The sequence below is a fragment of the Ctenocephalides felis genome, unplaced genomic scaffold, assembly GCF_003426905.1.
Source record: "Ctenocephalides felis isolate EL2017-DRISC unplaced genomic scaffold, ASM342690v1 CF-g0.4_SCAFFOLD_01604, whole genome shotgun sequence".
NCBI lineage: Eukaryota > Metazoa > Arthropoda > Insecta > Siphonaptera > Pulicidae > Ctenocephalides > Ctenocephalides felis.
Genome location: NW_020537758.1, coordinates 3,786,234 through 3,805,866, shown reverse-complemented (window position 1 = coordinate 3,805,866; position 19,633 = coordinate 3,786,234). Strand labels below are relative to the sequence as shown.

The following is a 19,633-nucleotide window of genomic DNA, read 5'->3' as shown; positions in this document are numbered from 1 at the left end:
ATAATTATTCTTGAGACATTTTTTTTTTAATCCTAAAATATTTATTTTGAATATTGCAAAAAAAAAACACTTACCAAAATAATATTTTTATAGAAAAATTTTCGGTACAAAATTACATCTGCTGTATTTTTTTTCAATGTTATGACTTCATGAAAAATAAAAAAAATAATTTTTAAAGTATTTAAGAAATTCAAATTTTAATTATATAATTCGAATAAAATTAGGTGATTCAATTAAAATTTTGCTTCATAATATTTTATACATAATTAAATGTTTCATATAATAGTTGTTTTTTTTGTAAATTATTATTTTACTGTAAATTATTATTACTTTGCATATTATTTAATTTTTAATAAGTTTGTTCAATATTTCACTTAAGCTACTCAAAGATTAAAAATTGATATAAAATTTAAGGTTAAAGATTTAAAAATTGATATAAAATTTTTGTATTTTCAAAATTATTTTTTAGGTATACCGTGTTGCTGTAGGGTTATATAATATCAGACAATATTACATTATAGATAATTCAATTTTCTATGAATTTGTCAAATATTTCATTAAAATCAAACAAATAGTTTAGAAGTTACATGACATATAACAAATATATGCATGAACGACTTATTATAAGTGAATGTACTTCTGGAGTACTTATTTTCAATGTCTATTTTCAAAAATTATTTTAAAGTACACCGAGTTGCTGTAGCGCTTTATGTATATTTATATATATATTTAGTTTATATATATTTAGTATAAATTTGTCGAATATTTCATTTACACCACATGAACCGTTTAAGAGTTATATAATTTATAACAAATCTATACACATTTTATACATGAAATTTCAGTGATTCTCAAATTAAAACTCAGATTTTTTCTACCAAAAAATTTATAAATTCAAAAGCCAAATTTTTGTTGGTAATTATATATTATTCCACCACTTAATAATATTATTACACAACAAATAATACAAATCACTTCGAAGACTTTCTGAGATTTTTGATAAAATGCAAATTTACAGATCATTTTGCAGACTTTTCGATTTTTTTAAATTAGTTTATATAATTAATGGAATTTTATTTAATTTATTTATTGGATACTGTTGAACAAATATATATGTATATATATATATATATATATATATTATATATATATTGAATTGCAAATAAATCAATTTGCATTCAATGGCACTCTAAAATATTTGTTTAGGACAAAAATGGACTAAAACGAATGCAAATTGATTGGTATTAGTTTTTAACAATATTTATTTATATTTTTTTAATTACTAGTAATTTATTTATTATATAAGGTTGTCAAATATCTCCCTTCCGCCTTTTTGTATCATAAACCAAGAGCAAAAAAGCGGAAGGTAGATATTTGACAACCTAATATTTTTAAATACCAATTTACATTTTAAATTTGCATCAATTGGCACTGATTTTGTCAAAGGCACTTTAAAGGATTAATTAATTTTGGATTCTATATTTTTTTTGTATTTTCTCTATTATGTTAGTTTAGGAGAAAATTGGTTCTGATTCTAGTTCAACAGTATCCATTTTTTTTTATTTTTCAATTTAGGCCTTTTTCTTTCCTTGTTCCTGGATGAAGTCGTAAATGATGGAGAAATCTTTGTCCCCAAGACCATGGGCGATGACAGTTGTAAAAAGTTGATGTGCCAAAGTTCCCAAAGGAATTGGTGTCAAGGTTGCTGATGCCACTCCGGAGGCCAAGCCCAAGTCTTTGTGCATCAATTTAGTTTGGAAACCACCTGGATAAAAAATAAGATGTGAGTTTTGAATAGACTAACCAAAATTCGAAGCAATAATCCAAGTCTTAAAAAACGATCCAAAACTTGAAAAAAAAAGTCTTGAAAAACCACTTGTTCTTTGTTGAAAAACTTGATTCAAATCCCCAGAAAAATTAATCCAAATCCCAAAAAACCCTAACAAACTGAACCAAGTCCGATAATGCTGTTCAAGTCCAAAGAAGTGGACTCTAATTTTAAAAAATCGATCCAAGTAACGAAAAATCGAATCAAAAATACAAATTCAAACCAAGTATCAAAAATGCCATACCAGATCACAAAAAAAAACAAAGTAAACCTCAAAAAACTTAAGCAACCATACAAAATCAATCCAGTACCTAAAAAACCGACTCAGGATCTAAAAAAATCTGGCAAAAGACGTGCACAAAAATTTCAAAAACTTGAAAAACCGACCCAGGATCTAAAAAAAAGCTAGACAAGGTTCAAAAAGACGTGCAAAAACTTTAAAAAATTTGGAAAACTCTTCCAGGACTTCAATCGATCCAGGAGTTCAAAAAATGATCCAAGACATAAAAAAAGGCTAGCAAAGGCTTAAAAAGACGTGAAAAAACTTCAAAAACTTTAAAAACTTGGAAAACCAACCCAGGACTTAAGATCTAAAAAAGCTAGCACCAGGACTTGACAAATTCATCCAGAACTCGGGAAACCGATCCAAGGCTCGAAAAAGCGATCCAGGACTTGCAAAATTGATCTAGGACTTAAGAAACCGGTCTAAGACTTGGAAAATCGATCTAGGACTTGAGAAACTCATCCAGGACTTTGGAAACTCATCCAGGACTTGGGAAATTCATTCAGGACTTGGGAAACTCATCCAGGACTTGCAAAATTCATCCAGGACTTGGGAAATTCATCCAGGACTCGACAAACTTATCCAGGACTTCAGAAAACACATTCAGGACTTGACAAACCAATCCAGGACTTGACAAACCAATCCAGGACTTGACAAATCAATCCAGGACTTGACAAACAGATAAAAAATTCAAAAGACAGATCAAGGATTCGAGAAATAGATCCAGAATTCGAAAACCAGATCCAGAATTTGAGAAACAGATCTTTGGTTAACCGTCGAAAAATCGATCCATGGCTTGGAAAATTGTTTCAGGGCTTAGAAAATCGATCTAGGACTTAGAAAACCGATTAACTTACTGATTAACCGATTAAAAACTTGAATAACAGATCCAGGAATAGAAAAATCCATCCAGGATTTGAAAAACCTATCCTAGACGCAAGAATCCAATTCAAAACTTAAAAAATAAGTCAAAAAAACTACAGCTCTAAAAAAATACAATTTCTGAATACTCTAGAACTCTAAAAAAAAGCCAACTTCTGGAAAAACAAGCTTCTGGAACAACCAGCTTCTTGAATAAAATCCTTGAAAAAGAACAACTCCTGGAATAGTCCAGCTTTTCAGAAAAATACCTCTTAACAAAGTGCACGAAAATCAAGAAAATTTATCAAACTCATGTTGGCATTCTTAAAAAAACTAAAAACCTGATCAAAAATTGCAAATAACATCAATATTTGTCATTTTTCCCTTACCATCATAATTGTGAGAAGCAGGTGCAGTCGGTACCAATCCAGGAACTGGATTGTAGACTTCTGATGACCAGCATCGTCCAGTTGAAGCATTTACAATGTCCATCAAGGTTTTAGGATCCAAACCCAACCTAAAATAAAAACAGAAGTAAAATTTAGAAACTGCTGATAAAGATGTAGGAGCTGGAAATGTATTTAGTCACCTTTTGCCCAAGTTCATACATTCTGACACTCCAATCATGCTGATGGCTAGTAACATGTTGTTGCAGATCTAGAAAAGAAAAAGAATAATAACTAGTGGTGTATGGCATCGTGCCTTAAGAAAAATTGCTAGAACTTCCCGTACCGTAATGAAATATTCGAGAAATTTTAAACGTTTTCAAATATATTATTACAAATACTGTAACTTTCATTGTTTTCGCTATCTTATTGTTATAACTGAGCAAATCAAATGTAAATCATAAATCAATTTATCTCCAGAATCAATAGCAATTGTTATATAAAACTTCAACTACTGTCTTTGTAATGGTAGCAGATATTAAAGCATTGGTGGTAAAAATTCATGTTTACAAGATACATTTATGATAAAAAATGAAAACTGTGAAAATAATATTTTCACATTTAATATTTACTTTCATTTGTGTGATTTGTATGTATTGAAATAACTAAATTATTATATTTAGCAAAAATTTTGGCAGAAGTTTTTTTCTGCCGTTTTTCCCTAAAATTACGCGCAACCTGAAACGACGCTTTGTTTTAGGTTAACGTGCAAGCGCGCGCGAAATCTTGGGAAAATATCATGATGAGATATTTTTGAATTAAACATTTAAAATTTAACTAGTGGTGAATTTGCTGAAACTTCCCGTCCCGTAATGGAATATTTGAGGATCATTATAAATACTGAAACTTTTATTATTTTTGGTATCTTGTTATATCCGAATTAACACTGTGAGCAAATCAAATGTAGATCATAAATCAATTCACCTCTTAACAACAATAATAGTTGCAAATTTGCACAAAACTGAAAAAGTGCTCCCGTATAGTCACAGTCTAAACGCATTTTCAAATAATACTGTGCGACATTTTCATTTATACTGTGCTTAGCTTGAAGGCATTTTGGATTAAAAATTCAAAAAATTGCCCAGGCTATGCACAGTCTAAATGTTTACCCAAGAGCGTTTAGACTGTTTAGGTACTGGAACACTTTTCCAATTTTGTGAAAATTATTGAAAAATGTGAAAATGCCGCCAAGCTAAGCACAGTATAAGTGAAAATGTCGCACAGAATTATTTGCAAATGCGTTTAGACTGTGACTATACGGGAGTACTTTTTCAATTTTGTGTAAATTAAGGCAACTATTTTTTTTTTGAAAATGAATTCAAAATGAAATGATGATTGTTAACGTTTTGGAGATAAATTGAATAATGATTTGCTCAGATATAACAAGATAGCAAACGTAATGAAAGTTACAGTATTTGTAACAATATATTTGAAAATGTTTAAAAATTTTCGAATTTTTCATTACGGTACGAGAAGTTCCAGCAATTTGCCTTAAGGCACGATGCCATACACCACTAGTTTGAATTTTTAATCCAAAATTACAAAAATATTTTATAGAAAATAAAAAAAAGATGTAATATTTTTTTTATTATCAAAGCAATTGTTTTGTCAATACAAGCAGAAAGTTTTTTAGATCATTCAAATCGGACGCTTAGTTCACTCAAAAATTGCCATTTTTGCACATTGAGCTCTGATCTTCGAAATGGCGGGACCTGCCTTTGCTAAAACTACTCACCTCTTCTCCCATCATTACAAATTGAATGTTTTTTAGATCATTCAAATCGATACCCCGTTCTCTCAAAACTCGATTTGTATTTTCTGCACTCTTTGCTCCGTCTCCGTAACGGTTGGGACTTGCCTTTGCCAAAAACTAATCAGCACATCTCCTTATCAATAGGAATCGAATGGTAAATGAATCATTCAATCGGTTGATCCGTAAAACACATCCATTTAGTTTCTGAGGTATGCCAAAGTGTTCAGAAACCTTCAAAACGTCGAGAAATGCAAAAATTTTCATTTTCAATTTTCGGCCCATTACTATAACTACCATACGGGAAGTTAATAAATGTAAAAATGACAGAGATTGAAAACTCTGAAGGTACAAATTTTCTTCTGGTCTTAAACAAATATTTTTTTCAAACTTTGCCCTTACCTTGGCAGCTTGTCCCATACCAGTGTCACCACAATGGGTGATTTTAGAACCCATTCCTTCAAGTACAGGCCTGGCCCTTTCCAAATCTTTAGAATCACCACCGACCATAAAACAAAGGGTACCTGCTGCTGCACCGGGAACACCTGAAAAGACCAAAATTCACCAAAATATTCTACCAAAATGTATAAAAAAAATCTATTACCCCCTGATACTGGCGTATCACAAAATTGAGAATTATGTTGGTTCACCAATTGTTTGACCTCTTTGGCACTGCTGGATCGATTGTGCTGGAATCCAAGAACAATGTATCTTTTTGGCAGATGCCACCATTCTTTGTAACAGTCTAATACTATGGCGTTGTTTGGCAACATTGTGACCACAAAGTCGGATTTTTGGCAACTTCGGCAGCCGAGGAACATTTTTCTGCGCCCAATTTACCTACTGCGTCTACTGCTGCTGGTGAGACGTCGAATACTTGCAATTTGTGACCCTGGGGGATAAAAAAATTGGTTTAAAATTAGGAAGCAAAAGGTTGCCAAATTGGTGTCCTTTGGTATAATATTTGTGATGCTTATGTATTTGTTTGTTAAATTTGCCCTAACTTTTAAACGGTTTGTCTAAAATGGATGAAATATTTTGCAAATTTGTTCAAAATTAAATTATCTATAATACTTTCTAATATCGTGATGCCCTACAGCAGCTCGGTATACTTCAAATTTATAATGGAAAATATAATATGTTGGTAAGTTTTGTTATTTCGCATTTATTTGGTACACCTCTTGTAACTTTTAAACCGTTTATTTGAAGTTTTTTTTTTATTTTTTTATAAATTACAATCTATCTGAATAGAAAGACATTGAGTAATCAGTTTGACAAATAACATATTAAATTTTAAAAGAAAAACCCAGTGGTTCACCTTTTATTAGTGTTCTAAATTACATTTTCATTTTCTCAAATATATATACAATTATAAACAAAGTACATTACACAGACTACATATACACATACATACACACACCTATTTTAAATAATATGGTAAAACAACTTATTACTGATTAATGTGTTAGATCTATTAATTGTATTCTTTTTAATCCTATATTATGTGTGGTGTTGTAAAGACTTGCAATCAGTTCGTTTGTATAGTGTTTATTTAAAGTGTTTGCGATATTTTGCAAATTTGTTCAAAATTAAATTATCTATAACATTGTCTAATACCACAATGCTCTACAGCAACTCGGTATACTTTAAAATTGTATTTGAAACCAGTCATATAAAATAATGGTATATTTGTGTTTGGTTCAAATGTGTCCCATTTATTTGGTATATCTCTTGTAACTTCTGAACCGTTGATTTAAATTATTCAAAATATTTTGCAAATTTGTACAAAATTAAATTATCTATAATATTATAATATGTCTAATATTACAATGTCCTTAAGCAACTAAGTATCCTTCAAAAATGTAATTAAATATAGACTAATAATTTTTGTTTGTAAATATAATTGAGAAAATCAATAATTGAAAATTTAGTAACTATTCTATTACAGCTTATGTAACTTTAAAACCTTCGGTTCGATTTAAATGAATTATTTAGCAAATTGGTACAAAATTAAATTATTTATATTATTCACTAAAATTCTAATGACCTACAGCAACTCGGTATACTTTGAAATAGCAATTAAAAATTAGCTTTTAATTTAACTATAATTCAGGAAGTGGTGAATTTAGTATCTATTTTATTGCATCTCTTATAACTTTCAAATAATTTGTTCAATTCAAATGAAATATTTGGCAAATTTGTTCAAAATTAAATAATCCACAAATCTTGCAAACGATATAGTGATCTACAGCAACTCCGTATACTTTAAAAATGCGATCAAAAATAGGTTATTAATTTTTTCGTATAAATAGCAATGTACTTCATTATAAATTGAGTACTTATTTTATTGTATTTTGTATAACTTTTAAACCGTTTGTACAATTTAAATGAAATATTTGGCAAATTTGTTCTAAATTAAATAATCTATAATATTGCCTAATATCATAACACCATACAGCAACTCGGTCTACCTTGAAATGACAATCAAGTGAAGAAAATATATTTGAGCCCATTTTGTTCAAACAAAAACGTTCACGTTCATGCACTTATTTCTTATATCTTTTGTAACTTTTGAACTGTTCATCTAAAATTTGTAAAATATTTAACAAATTTATAGAAAATTGAATGATAAATAAAATTTTGTAACATTATAATAACCTACATCGACTCGGTATACTTTAAAATCGGGTTTGAAAACAGAAAAGTAATCTGCCATGATGCCTTCTATTACTAATTATATATATGTATATATATATATATACATATATATATATATATATATGTATGTATAGATTTATATAATGTTTAATCTGTCAATAATCGCCTCGTTCGTAATAAGTGGCCCCATGTGACCCGTGACTTCATTGGTGGCCAAATTGGTGACCCTGACCGACACCGATACCAGTTAACACCAGATCGTTTCAACGTCAATGATTTCGATATAGAAATTGTTTTAAACTATTTAAAAAATGGGTTATTTATTTAATATTTTATTTAAATACACAGAGCCGAATTCGGAAAAACACATAAAAACTCTTAAGAAAATTATTAAACAATTCAAGTAGATTTGTGAACTAAGTGCAAATGCAAATTCATTCAAAGTTATTTATATATATATATATATATATATATATATACATATTGTTTATGCAATACTTCTATATTTGTTATATTTTTGCATAACTGTTTTATAAATTCCATTGTTTGCTAATGAATTAAAATTTTTGTACGATTACATTATCAATGTCGAAGTGTAAACCCACGTTATATATTTTATCTAGCCTAAATATTTCATACAATTAAACAAAGCATACTTAATTATTTAATTGTTATTATTAACAAATATTCCAAATACTGTGTGATAGTGTTATTTAATATTTTATTATTTAAATTTTCATTTAAACTAAAGAAGACTACCCTGAATGTTTGTGTAATTCGATCGTCAGTAAACAGAGTTTTATTGAAGACACTTTATTGAAATTAATTCACTACAAATATATATATATATATATATATATATATATATATATATATAGTGGTTATAAAGCCGTTTATTCACGAGCAACTCCTTAAAGATTTTCTTAGTTAAATAAAAATATCAATTGTGACAAGTCATTTGCCATTTACAGATTGGTTTCAGAAATATATCAGTTATATTAGAAATTTAAAATTTCATTATGATATTCCTTCATATATATTTAATTAATTTAAATACAAAAATAAAGAAGTTTTGAAGAAAATTTGGAAGAAATTAATAATTTTCGTATAAAAGTCCATTCACGCTTTGACTATTGTACAAGGTTTTTAAAACTATGTATTGATTTTTTTAAAATACATTAGTTATTGTGAACATTTAAAAATTAAGTATGATATTGCTTTATATATATTCTATTAATATGAATACAAAAATAGAGAAGTTTGGAAAAAAATGTGGGAGAAATTAATAATTTTCGCATAAAAGTCCATTGACGCTTTAACTATTATACAAATTTTGCTATACTGAGTATTAATTTTTTTTTAAATACATTAATTATTGCAGAAATTTAAATTTTTAGTATGATATTGTTTGATGTATATACTATTAACATAAATTCTAATATTGACAAGTTTTATTGAAAAATTTAAAGATATAAGTAATTTTGTTCGTAAAGGCATTAACACTTTTACTATTACACAAACTTTTAAAATATTTGATAATTTTTTTTCGAACTAATTGTTTTTTCTAGGAACTTGCAAATGTAGTATATAGTAGTTTAATGCATCTAGTATAAAACCAAGTACTAAAATTAATATACTTTCTAAGCAAAATTCCAAGAATTTAATAATTATCCAAGTCTAGTCATTTCGACTAGTCTTACTTTCGACATTCTTAATTTTTTTCTGAGGACTTCGATAATTTTTCTAGAACAGACTATTAATTCTAAAAACTTGCAAATAGTAGTATATTTATATTGTAAATATTGGTATATGTACTATAAAAACTATATACTAAAATAAATATGCTTTTATAGCAAAATCACAAGATTTTAATAATTATCTAAGTCAAGTCATTTCGACTAGTCATTTCTTTGATAGATTTTTCTAAGGACTTTGATAAATTTTCTAGCACAGGACTTTTGTTCTAGAAATTTGCTAATATAGTATATAGTAGTTTAGTATATCTACTATAAAACAAAATACTAAAATTTATATACTTTCTAAGCGAAATTCCAAGATTTTTATAATTTATCTGAGCGTATCATGTCATTGCAACTAGTCATTTCGTTAGTGTTTTTTTTTGTAAGGTTTTTGATAATTTTTCTAGAACAGGATATTTCTAAAAACTTGAAAATGTAGTATTTGGTAGTTTGGTATATTTACTAAACAACCAAATATTAAAATTGATATTATTTCATAGAAAAATCTCGAGAATTTAAGAATTATCTAAGTCAAAGCATTTGGCCCAGTCATTTCATTGATGTTTGTTTTATTAAGAAAATTTTTTTAGAACAGACATTTTATTCTACAAACTTGCAAATATAATTTATAGTAGTTTGATATGTCTATTGCAAAACCAAGTACTAAAATTGATATCCTTCCTTAAAAAAATCCCAAAATTTTCATAATTATCTAAGTCAAGTCATGCCATTGCCTTTAGTAATTACTTTTATGTTTTTATTCTAAGAAATTTTTTCTAGAACAAACTGTTTATATCAGAAACTTGCAAATGTAGTATATAGTAGTTTAATGTATCTAGTATAAAACCAAATACTAAAATCAATATACTTTCTAAGCAAAATCCCAAAATTTTCATAATTATCTAAGTCAAGTCACGCCATTGCCTTTAGTAATTACTTTAATGTTTTTATTCCAAGAAAATTTTTCTAGAACAAACTGTGTATTCCAGAATGTTGCAAATATAGTATGTAGTAGTTGAATACATCAACTATCAAACTAAATACTAAAATTGATGTGCTTTCATAGTAAAATTACGAAATAATAATAATTATCGCAGTAAAGTCATTAACACTCAATACGATATCGTATCAAGGCATTTGTTAAAAACATTTCTAAAACAACTATTGTAATTTCAACATATTATTTTCAGATGTACATACTATACTATCAAATACTAAAATCGACAGAAAATTTTAGAAAAATAGCAGATATTAGTAATTTGCTAGAAGGACATACAAACTTCTAACTTATCGGTTTCGTGACATTCAAATATTTTTTTAACAAACAAATATAATTTTACTTCAAGTTCACACATATGCACAAAGAATTATCGCAAAAGCAAATATATATGTATATATAATTATAAAGATTATAATTATTGCAAATAAACGTTCCATTAATAATTTCCTATAACATTAAACGAGATTCTGATAAGAATCGACCTGGATTATCACAAATTACATAAATTTCACGATTTTGCTTTTTGTGATAGTTGTGAAATATTTCACATGGATACAGAAAACGATTTTAGGAATTTTTTTAATATTTTTTTTTACTTTATGTTGATTTAAATTCATTAAGTTAAAAGAATTTTTGAACTTGATTAGAAAGAACTTGTAAATTTACAACAATTTTAGTATATTAAAATAATTTATATAGAGCGTTGTTATATTTTTTCAAAAAAATCATTTTATCTCAATTTTATTTAAATTTAGTTTTTATTATTATGTTTGATACATTAAGGAATAATATATGGAAATTACAAATCGTGAACTACTAATGAAAAAACCTACATCTCTCAAATATATTTTTAAAATTTGTATATAACAGATTTTTTGATGAATAATTAAAAAATAAACAGAAAAATCGACACCAATTTCAAATGGATATGATATTAAATTCATTCATTCATACTTATAAATTAAGTCTTTTTTATCTTCTTTTAAATTTTTTCAACAAAAATTGTAAGAATTGAAATTTTTACTAAATCCAACGTATAATTTTAATCCTCTATAAAATTCAATTCCATATAAAAAATTATATAAACACAAGTGCACAAATTTAAAAATGTGCAAAAAATCCTAGAAATATAAAATTGTTCTAATAAAATCTATTTTTTTCGAAGAATCCACCGAACAGCATAAGACAAATTTTGTAAAATGATAAATGTTTGAAAAAATCTATTAGAAATTTATTTGGACATTAGTTTTTGGTCTAAAATTTGGATCTGTAAATTGTCAATCAAATTCCAATAGGAATCCAACAAGATTGAATTGAATCAGTGGGACGCAGATTAAACTTTAGGCTAAATTTTTTTCTAGTATCGATTATTTTAATTCCTCAAAACTTTTTTGATGAGTTTAGTTAATTTATTACCTTTTTCAATAAATTAGCAGCCATACTATTGCCCATATTGCCCAACCCGATAAATCCAACATTTGCCGAGAAATACCTTTCGCTCATTTGTCCTGCGTTCATCAATTTGAACAGGACAACCCTTGTTTTCATCAAAGAACTTGCCATTTTTATAATAATTAATTACAACAAATTATAAATAAACTATAAAATAATAAAACTGATTTATTATTATCACTAACAAACGTCGTACGTCTATGAAAGACACGTTTGAACTAAAACTGGTTTCTTCGTAGTAGTAAAAGTAGTGGGACACAAAATTGTACGGCGTGATCTTAAATTTTGTTCTTGAATTTCTGATTGGTGATGATGAGATTTTTTGGCCAATAGGAACAACAGGAACCAAGTTTAGAATTTGTGCGGGCGTGTTCAGGTTCATGTTTATTCAAAAGAGGAAACGCAGTTTGTTAAAGTGTGGAATTTGTAATTTATTTTAATTCATCACGTGTTTGATAAATTGTTAAACTTTGGTGTAGAACTCTAGTTTAGGAGAAAACAGGCTAAATCGAGTAACCAAGTTTGTGCAACTTGCCTTTAGGCCTTAAGTTAAGTTAGGACACCACCTTTGATTTACCACTTTTCTCAAATTTTTCAAACTTTACTTTTTACTTCTCGAACTTTCAGTTTAATTTTCTTCTTCGTCTTCATATTTTCAGTTCATTCACTTTTTTCTCTCATACATACACAAACACATCCATTAAACCTTTCAAATCGGTTGATCCGTGCGCCCGAAAACGTGGACGAAAAACTCTATCCATACATACATACACACATCCATTTTTTCTGAAGTATGCCAAAATGTTCAGAAACCTTCAAAACGTCGAGCAATGCAAAAATTTTCATTTTCGATTTTCGGCCCATTACTATAACTACCCTTCAAATAAAGGGTTATCCATCCTTAAAAAGATTTTTTTTCTATTTTTTGGACCATTTTTTAAATTCCCGTAGGGTAGTTATAGTAATGGGCCAAAAATCGAAAATGAAAATTTTTGCATTTCTCGACGTTTTGAAGGTTTCTGAACATTTTGGCATACCTCAGAAAAAATTTATGTCTGTGTGTATGTATGTATGGATACAATTTTTCGTCCACGTTTTTGGGCGCACGGATCAACCGATTTGAATGGTTTAAAAAACATTCAATTCCTATTAAGGGGGAGATGTGCTGATTAGTTTTTGGCGAAGGCAGGTCCGGCCGTTACGGAGACACGAAGCAAAGAGTGCAGAAAATACATATCGAGTTTTTGAGAAAACGGAGTATCGGATTTGAATGATCTAAAAAACATTCAATTTGTAATGATGGGAGAAGAGGTGATTAGTTTTTGGCAAAGGTAGATCCAGCCATTTCGAAGATACCGAGCTAAATGTGCAAAAAATGGCAGTTTTTGAGAGAATTAAGGATATGATTTAAATGATTCAAAAAACTTTCTGCTTGTTTTGACAAAATAATTGATTTTGGAACAAAAATATTTTTGTTTAAATTTTTTTTTCAAAAAATTTTTTTTTGTATATCGAAAATAATTTAGATTTTATTTTTAATTCTAACTAAAGTTCTAATATACTTTAAACAAATAATTTCAACTTTGCAATTCAGTTTATATAATTCTTATAAATATTAGACAACGTTACAATATTTATAAAAATCTATATGAAAACATTTAATATTCTTCCACGAGAAGTTCCAGCAATTTGCCTTAAGGCACGATGCCATACACCCCATTAGTTCGTTTTTTTTTTCTAAATTTTTTGTATATCGAAAATAATGCAGTTTTAATTTTAATTCTGGCTAAAATTCTAAAACTTACGTATATACTTTAAATAACTAATTTCAACTTACGTAGTTCAGTTTATATAATTCTTATAAATATTAAACAGTGTTACAGTATTTATAATAATCTATTTCAAAACATTTAATATTCCTCGAACATTTCATTACACTACGGGAAGTTCCAGCAATTTGCCTTAAGGCACAATGCCATACACAACTAGTTTGTATCTCATTTTGAAGCGCTAAATTTTTACCCCGGAATCATTTTTATTTCCACGTGCAGACAATGTTTTTCACTGAATTGCGATTAAGATTTCCTCAAACTTATGCAAAAACTTAAATTTTATTTAAAAAATCAATTTATTTGTAATTCAGAGTAGTATGATCCCTATCATTTGTAATTAAATAATTCTGTACCTAAAAATGATATAATAAAAATCCAAATGTTTAAATATCCAAATATAACAATGACTATCATTATGCCCCCTGAACAATTATATGCAGCATGCTTTGCAGTGGGTAAACCATTCAAGTAATTTGTGTTATCTGTCATACACATACTTTATTTTCATTTTTTATACTAATTTTTTTCTGGAAATAATTAATAAAATAAGTTTTATATTCCTTGGCCGACGCATGTGCGTAAACCTGACCGACGGCCTTGCCATGCGACTGCCAACAAACATATATATTTTGCTTAAGCTACTTTCACACAAAACTAGAATATTTTTTAAAAAAAAATCACAAACTATTAGTACTAAAATTTAAATGAAAATTACATGAAATTTTGTAACAAAACTTAACAATCCTTAGTCCAAAAATAATGCAAAAACACAGTGTAATATAAAATTTGTAACATTATATTTTGATATTGATATGATGAAAATAACTTGAATTAGATAAAATAAATATAATAATTTTAATTTATGATATAAATGATAATAAAAATTTGATCAGAATTTATCAGACTATATGATAAATTTTGAAAAAAAATATTTTATATTAATTCTATATATTATTTATATAGTTTTCAAGACAGTTTTCATTATAAAATGCTATTACGACACACATATATGTATTAGGAAAAAATTATAATATTTTTTACTAGCAATTTATATAGTCATTATTTGATTAATTAATAAAATATTATAATTTATTTTAATATTTAAATATATATTTGAATGAGTAATTTCTTTGTCTACTTATTTGTATGTATTTATATATAATTTTATTCTTGTTTGATTAAAATATAATATTATAAATTATTTAGATATTTATTTAAAAAATATTAATATTTTATATATTAATAGTATCAATATTTACTAATAATTATTATATAAATATTATTATATATTTATATTATATTTATATTTATAATTTTATATATTATATTTATTTCATATTTTATTATATTATTTATATAATTATATTTTAATCTTGTTTATTTAATCTTCATTTATAATTTTATTCTTGTTTGATAAATCAAAAATATAATAAAATTATTTTGATATTTTATGTCCATTAATTAAACAACAACAATATATTTAATTCTCTTAATTTATTTAAAATATTTATTTTTTCATCTGTTTTTTCTAATAAAGTACAATAATTTCAACATGCAAATTTATTGTTTTTAAATAATTATTTAAGTTTATTTAGCATTTGTAAAATAAAATATATAATTTAAAAAACAATGTCCGTATTTTATTTATTTCTTAAAAAATTACAACCAATTGTCGAAGTACAACAATTACAATATGCAAATTTATTATTATTAAATAATTATTTAAGTTTATTAAGTATTTGTAAAATAAAATATATAATTTAAAAAATAATGTCCGTATTTTATTTATATTGAGTACATATTTATTTTTATAACAAATTGTTTAAAATTTAATAAAATCATTTCAGTGCCCATTTTAAAAGTTTTATTAAATTATTATATTTATTTTTATACTCAATTGTTTAAAATAAAATATAATCACTTCACAAGCCATTATTTCATTCCAATGAAACCATTACTTAAATATTTTTAATTTTTTATAATATTCAATATTCTTTAAATGATTGGATATTAAATTTGATTTTTCGAATGATATTTTTTCTGTGTTTTGCTATAAATAAAAATCGAATCCAAGTTCATTTATAATTGTAAGAATTATTTATGTAAATAAATGTGGACTATCGTCGCCTTAGTGATGTTATTTTTAGAGATAGATCTCAAAAGATAAATTTAGGTGTATATATATATATATATATATATATATATATATATATTCGAGAAATAGTTGAAAATTCATTCAGATTCAATTAAAATAAGATTGAGATTGATTGAATCTAAAAGTTTTGATATACAGAAAATAAACTCAAATAAAATATTTTCTTCAAAAGTATTTTTCAAATTCTCAAAAAACCATAATTTGTTTATTTTTTTACAATTTTTAGTATACATCATTAAAATTAATTTAACTTCATAAATAACAAAATTATTAAAATAATTAAATAATTTTAATAATTAACCTTGAGAATGTGTAAAAAAATAAAAAAAATAATGCATATAGAAAAATAATGTATTTTTTATATGGTAAGACTTTTGAAAATACATTTAATATTATATATTTATTTATTATAATTTTGTATCAATACAAATTTAATTATTAAATTAATAATTAATTTTGTATTGATACAAAATTTTAGTTTTTCTGTAAGATAATTTACCAAAGAATAATATGTTCCTCTTGGTTGTTTAAAAATATATTTATTTATAAAATTTGGTTGTTAATCGACAATAAAAATGCACAAAAAACTCTATACAGCATACGTTTATAATATTTATACAAATGTAAACAACAAATTCATATCACAGACTTAAAGTAGAATTTCATTTAACAATATTATTTAAACACAGCTATATATAAAATTATGTCACATATATAAAAAATATTAAAACTCGATTAATATTATAAATTTATTGCATGATTTATTCGGATTTGTTAAAACTGAGAATATAATTTTTATATTCGAGTCTTAACTTGTTATGCGATATGATTGTCAATATTTGTTTCTTAGTCATGGTACATGCCCTCGACCAAAAAGTCCATCCTCCTATAATGCCTCTTTTCCCAGTAGTCTCTAGCTTTCCGTACAAGAAACACAGTGAAGATTAAAAATAAAGGTACAGCAAATATTGTCACAACTACAGGTACAATATAATCAGGATGTCCACGTGATTGAATTTGTATACCCAGATTTAAACCGGACATTGTACTCTTTTGACTTTCGTAATAACTCTGGTGATCAGCAGTGTTGTTTTGCGGATTGCTGGAAGCGTTTGGTTTGTTTTGGTACAAAATCATATTATCGGCCTCCTCGTCCACACTGTAAGTTATTAAGGCTTTCTTGGCTTTGGAGTCGTTGTAGTTGTTGTAGTAGTTGTAGTAGTTGTTGTGGTTGTAGTCGTAGTTGTAGTTGTAGTTGTGGATGAAGGCTTTGTTGTTGATGTAGTGATATTTTTAACAGAAGTGTCTATCCTCACATTGTCGCTTACATCAGTGCTATTTACTGGTAATTCAGCTCCCTTTCGTGGTACTATTTTAGACTTACTTGTAGCATTATGTTTTGAATTTTCAGCAATATTTGTGGAAGCTATAGCTATGTTGCCCCCTTCACCAGGAAACGTTGGCATTGGAGGTGCTAAAGTTGAGGTAGTACTTATTTGTGTATCATTTAACACAGGCTCGGATTTTACACAAAAAATGTAAGGAACTAAAGATATAAACAACAAAGACCTCAAAATCATATTGGTAAATTTTAAATGAAACGTAGTAAAATAAATAAAAATAATGTAAACAATATGTGCAAATTTCACTTTGACATTTTACAATACGCAATGGGAGTGAAGTTAGCTGGTTGTCGATTGAGCAAAATAATTTAAATAAACTTTGTTTAATAATATTTGACGTGATTGTAGGATTTTAAAATCAAATTTAGTCGTGAGTTCAAGAAAATACATGAAAACATGTTTTACTTGCATTTTAAACTTTTGTGTTCAAAACAATCATCAACTGTCAAATTTGAACTGTCAACTCTGAGCTGTCAAATACGCAAAAATAATTTAGCATGATTTTTAATATTTAGCACAAACCGTACACTTTATCAATAAAACTTATATCATAAATAAAAGAAAATACATTAAAACATACTTTCCTTGGACTTTAAACTGCTGTATTCAACAATTACACAAAATTGACAACTTCCAACTGTCAACTTTGAGCTGTCAAAAATTACCTAAACACAAAATAATTTATAAATTTAAAACACAATATTTTTAATATTTAACCCAAATCCTAATTTTAGGAATTAAATCAAGTCTTGAATTTTAAAAAATACAAAAAAGCATGTTTTATTTGCATTTTAAACTTTGCATTTAAATCTCACTCATTAACTGTCAAACTTCAACTGTTAACTTCTAGATGTCATTAACAAAATAAATAAATTTCTAAAATACTTACTATTTATGATATTTAACGCAAATTATATATTTATAATTAGAATATTGATACTAATTGATAAAAAATATACAAAGATATGTTTTACGTGCAATTAAAACTATTGTTACTTACCTGTCAACTTTTAGCTGTCATCAACTGTCAAATATGAAAAGATTGCAAAAGAATTTGCAAAAACACTATTTCGAGTATTTAACACAAATTTTGCGCTTTCTAAATAAAATATTTGCTTTAAAATGCTGTAACTTTAATAGAATTCATGAAAACCTATCTTTTTGCACTTATAACTAAATCATAATATATTCGTCAACTGTTAACTGTCCACTCAAATATTAACGGTCAAATACTTAAAATATTATTAAACACTAATTGTACGCATCACAAATGCAACAATTGTTGATGTTTTCATGAAAATTTGCATTTTATTTAAATTTAAAATGTATTCGTCAACTGTCAACCTTCAACTGTCATCTGACGTGCACGCCATCTTTATTTATTTATTAACTTTGAGGTTACTAAAACGCATTCAAAACATTTACTGGAAGGTTCCAGAGCTTGTGCAAGCTTGCAAGTTCTATTAGTGTTCTCTAACTTCAGTACCACGATACTTACTGTAATTTAACACCACATACCAAAAGGCTTTACCTCAGCTTCCATATAAGTCTAAAGCAGTTCAGTCAATTACAATTTAGGACGAATCTCATACACTAAGAACATGGGTGCTATTGATATTACAACTATCAAGGATGGCGGAGTCCTAAAAGAGATAATTAGGAAGGTGTTGGTACTGAAACTGCTACTCCAGGATGTAAGGCTATTGTGCATTATACGGGCACTTTGCTTGATGGTACAAATTTGATTCGAGCAAGGACCGGGGGCAACCTTTTGAGTTTGATTTGGGAAAAGGTAATAAATGATAGTAGCTAGTTGAATAGAAGACTTTATTGATACAACTCATCTCATCATCTTTTTTATTTAGGCCAAGTTATCAAAGCTTGGGACTTAGGCGTAGCCACAATGAAAAAGGGAGAAATCTGTGGTATTAACATGTCAACCGGATTATGCTTACGGTGCCAATGGCAGTCCTCCGACAATTCCACCAAATGCTACTTGAAATTTGAGGTAAAGTTAAATTTCCTCTCATACTCAAAAAGTTCTATTTATAAACTAATAACCTATTTTTAGGTCGAGATGATTGATTGAAAGGTGAAGACTTATCCAGTGAAAAGGATGAAAGTATTGTACGATTAATTTTAACACCAGGAACTGGTTATGACACACCGAATGATGGGTGCTTTAGTTGACGGTAAATTTTAAAAATATAATATATATAATATATA

At 26.8% G+C, this 19,633-nt stretch overlaps 2 protein-coding genes and 1 pseudogene across 2 annotated transcripts; 1 reads left to right on the top strand and 2 right to left on the bottom strand.

Moving 5' to 3' along the window:
• Positions 1–1,531: 1,531 nt before the first annotated feature.
• Positions 1,532–12,218, bottom strand: LOC113372702 (annotated as a pseudogene).
• A 4,955-nt stretch (positions 12,219–17,173) lies between these two features.
• LOC113372850 (integumentary mucin C.1-like) lies at positions 17,174–17,584 on the bottom strand. Its single transcript, XM_026613185.1, has one exon. The coding sequence runs from the start codon at positions 17,582–17,584 to the stop codon at positions 17,174–17,176; it is 411 nt and encodes a 136-aa protein (XP_026468970.1).
• A 1,424-nt stretch (positions 17,585–19,008) lies between these two features.
• LOC113372849 (peptidyl-prolyl cis-trans isomerase FKBP4-like) lies at positions 19,009–19,407 on the top strand. Its single transcript, XM_026613184.1, is given in 5 exon segments — positions 19,009–19,012; positions 19,099–19,140; positions 19,143–19,199; positions 19,273–19,325; positions 19,327–19,407. Coding segments are annotated over 5 exon segments (237 nt in total).
• Positions 19,408–19,633: the final 226 nt, after the last annotated feature.

What these genes read in the sequence shown, in the direction of transcription:
- LOC113372850 (XM_026613185.1), bottom strand. Translation starts at nt 17,584, where the DNA reads ATGATTTTGAGGTCTTTGTTGTTTATATCTTTAGTTCCTTACATTTTT.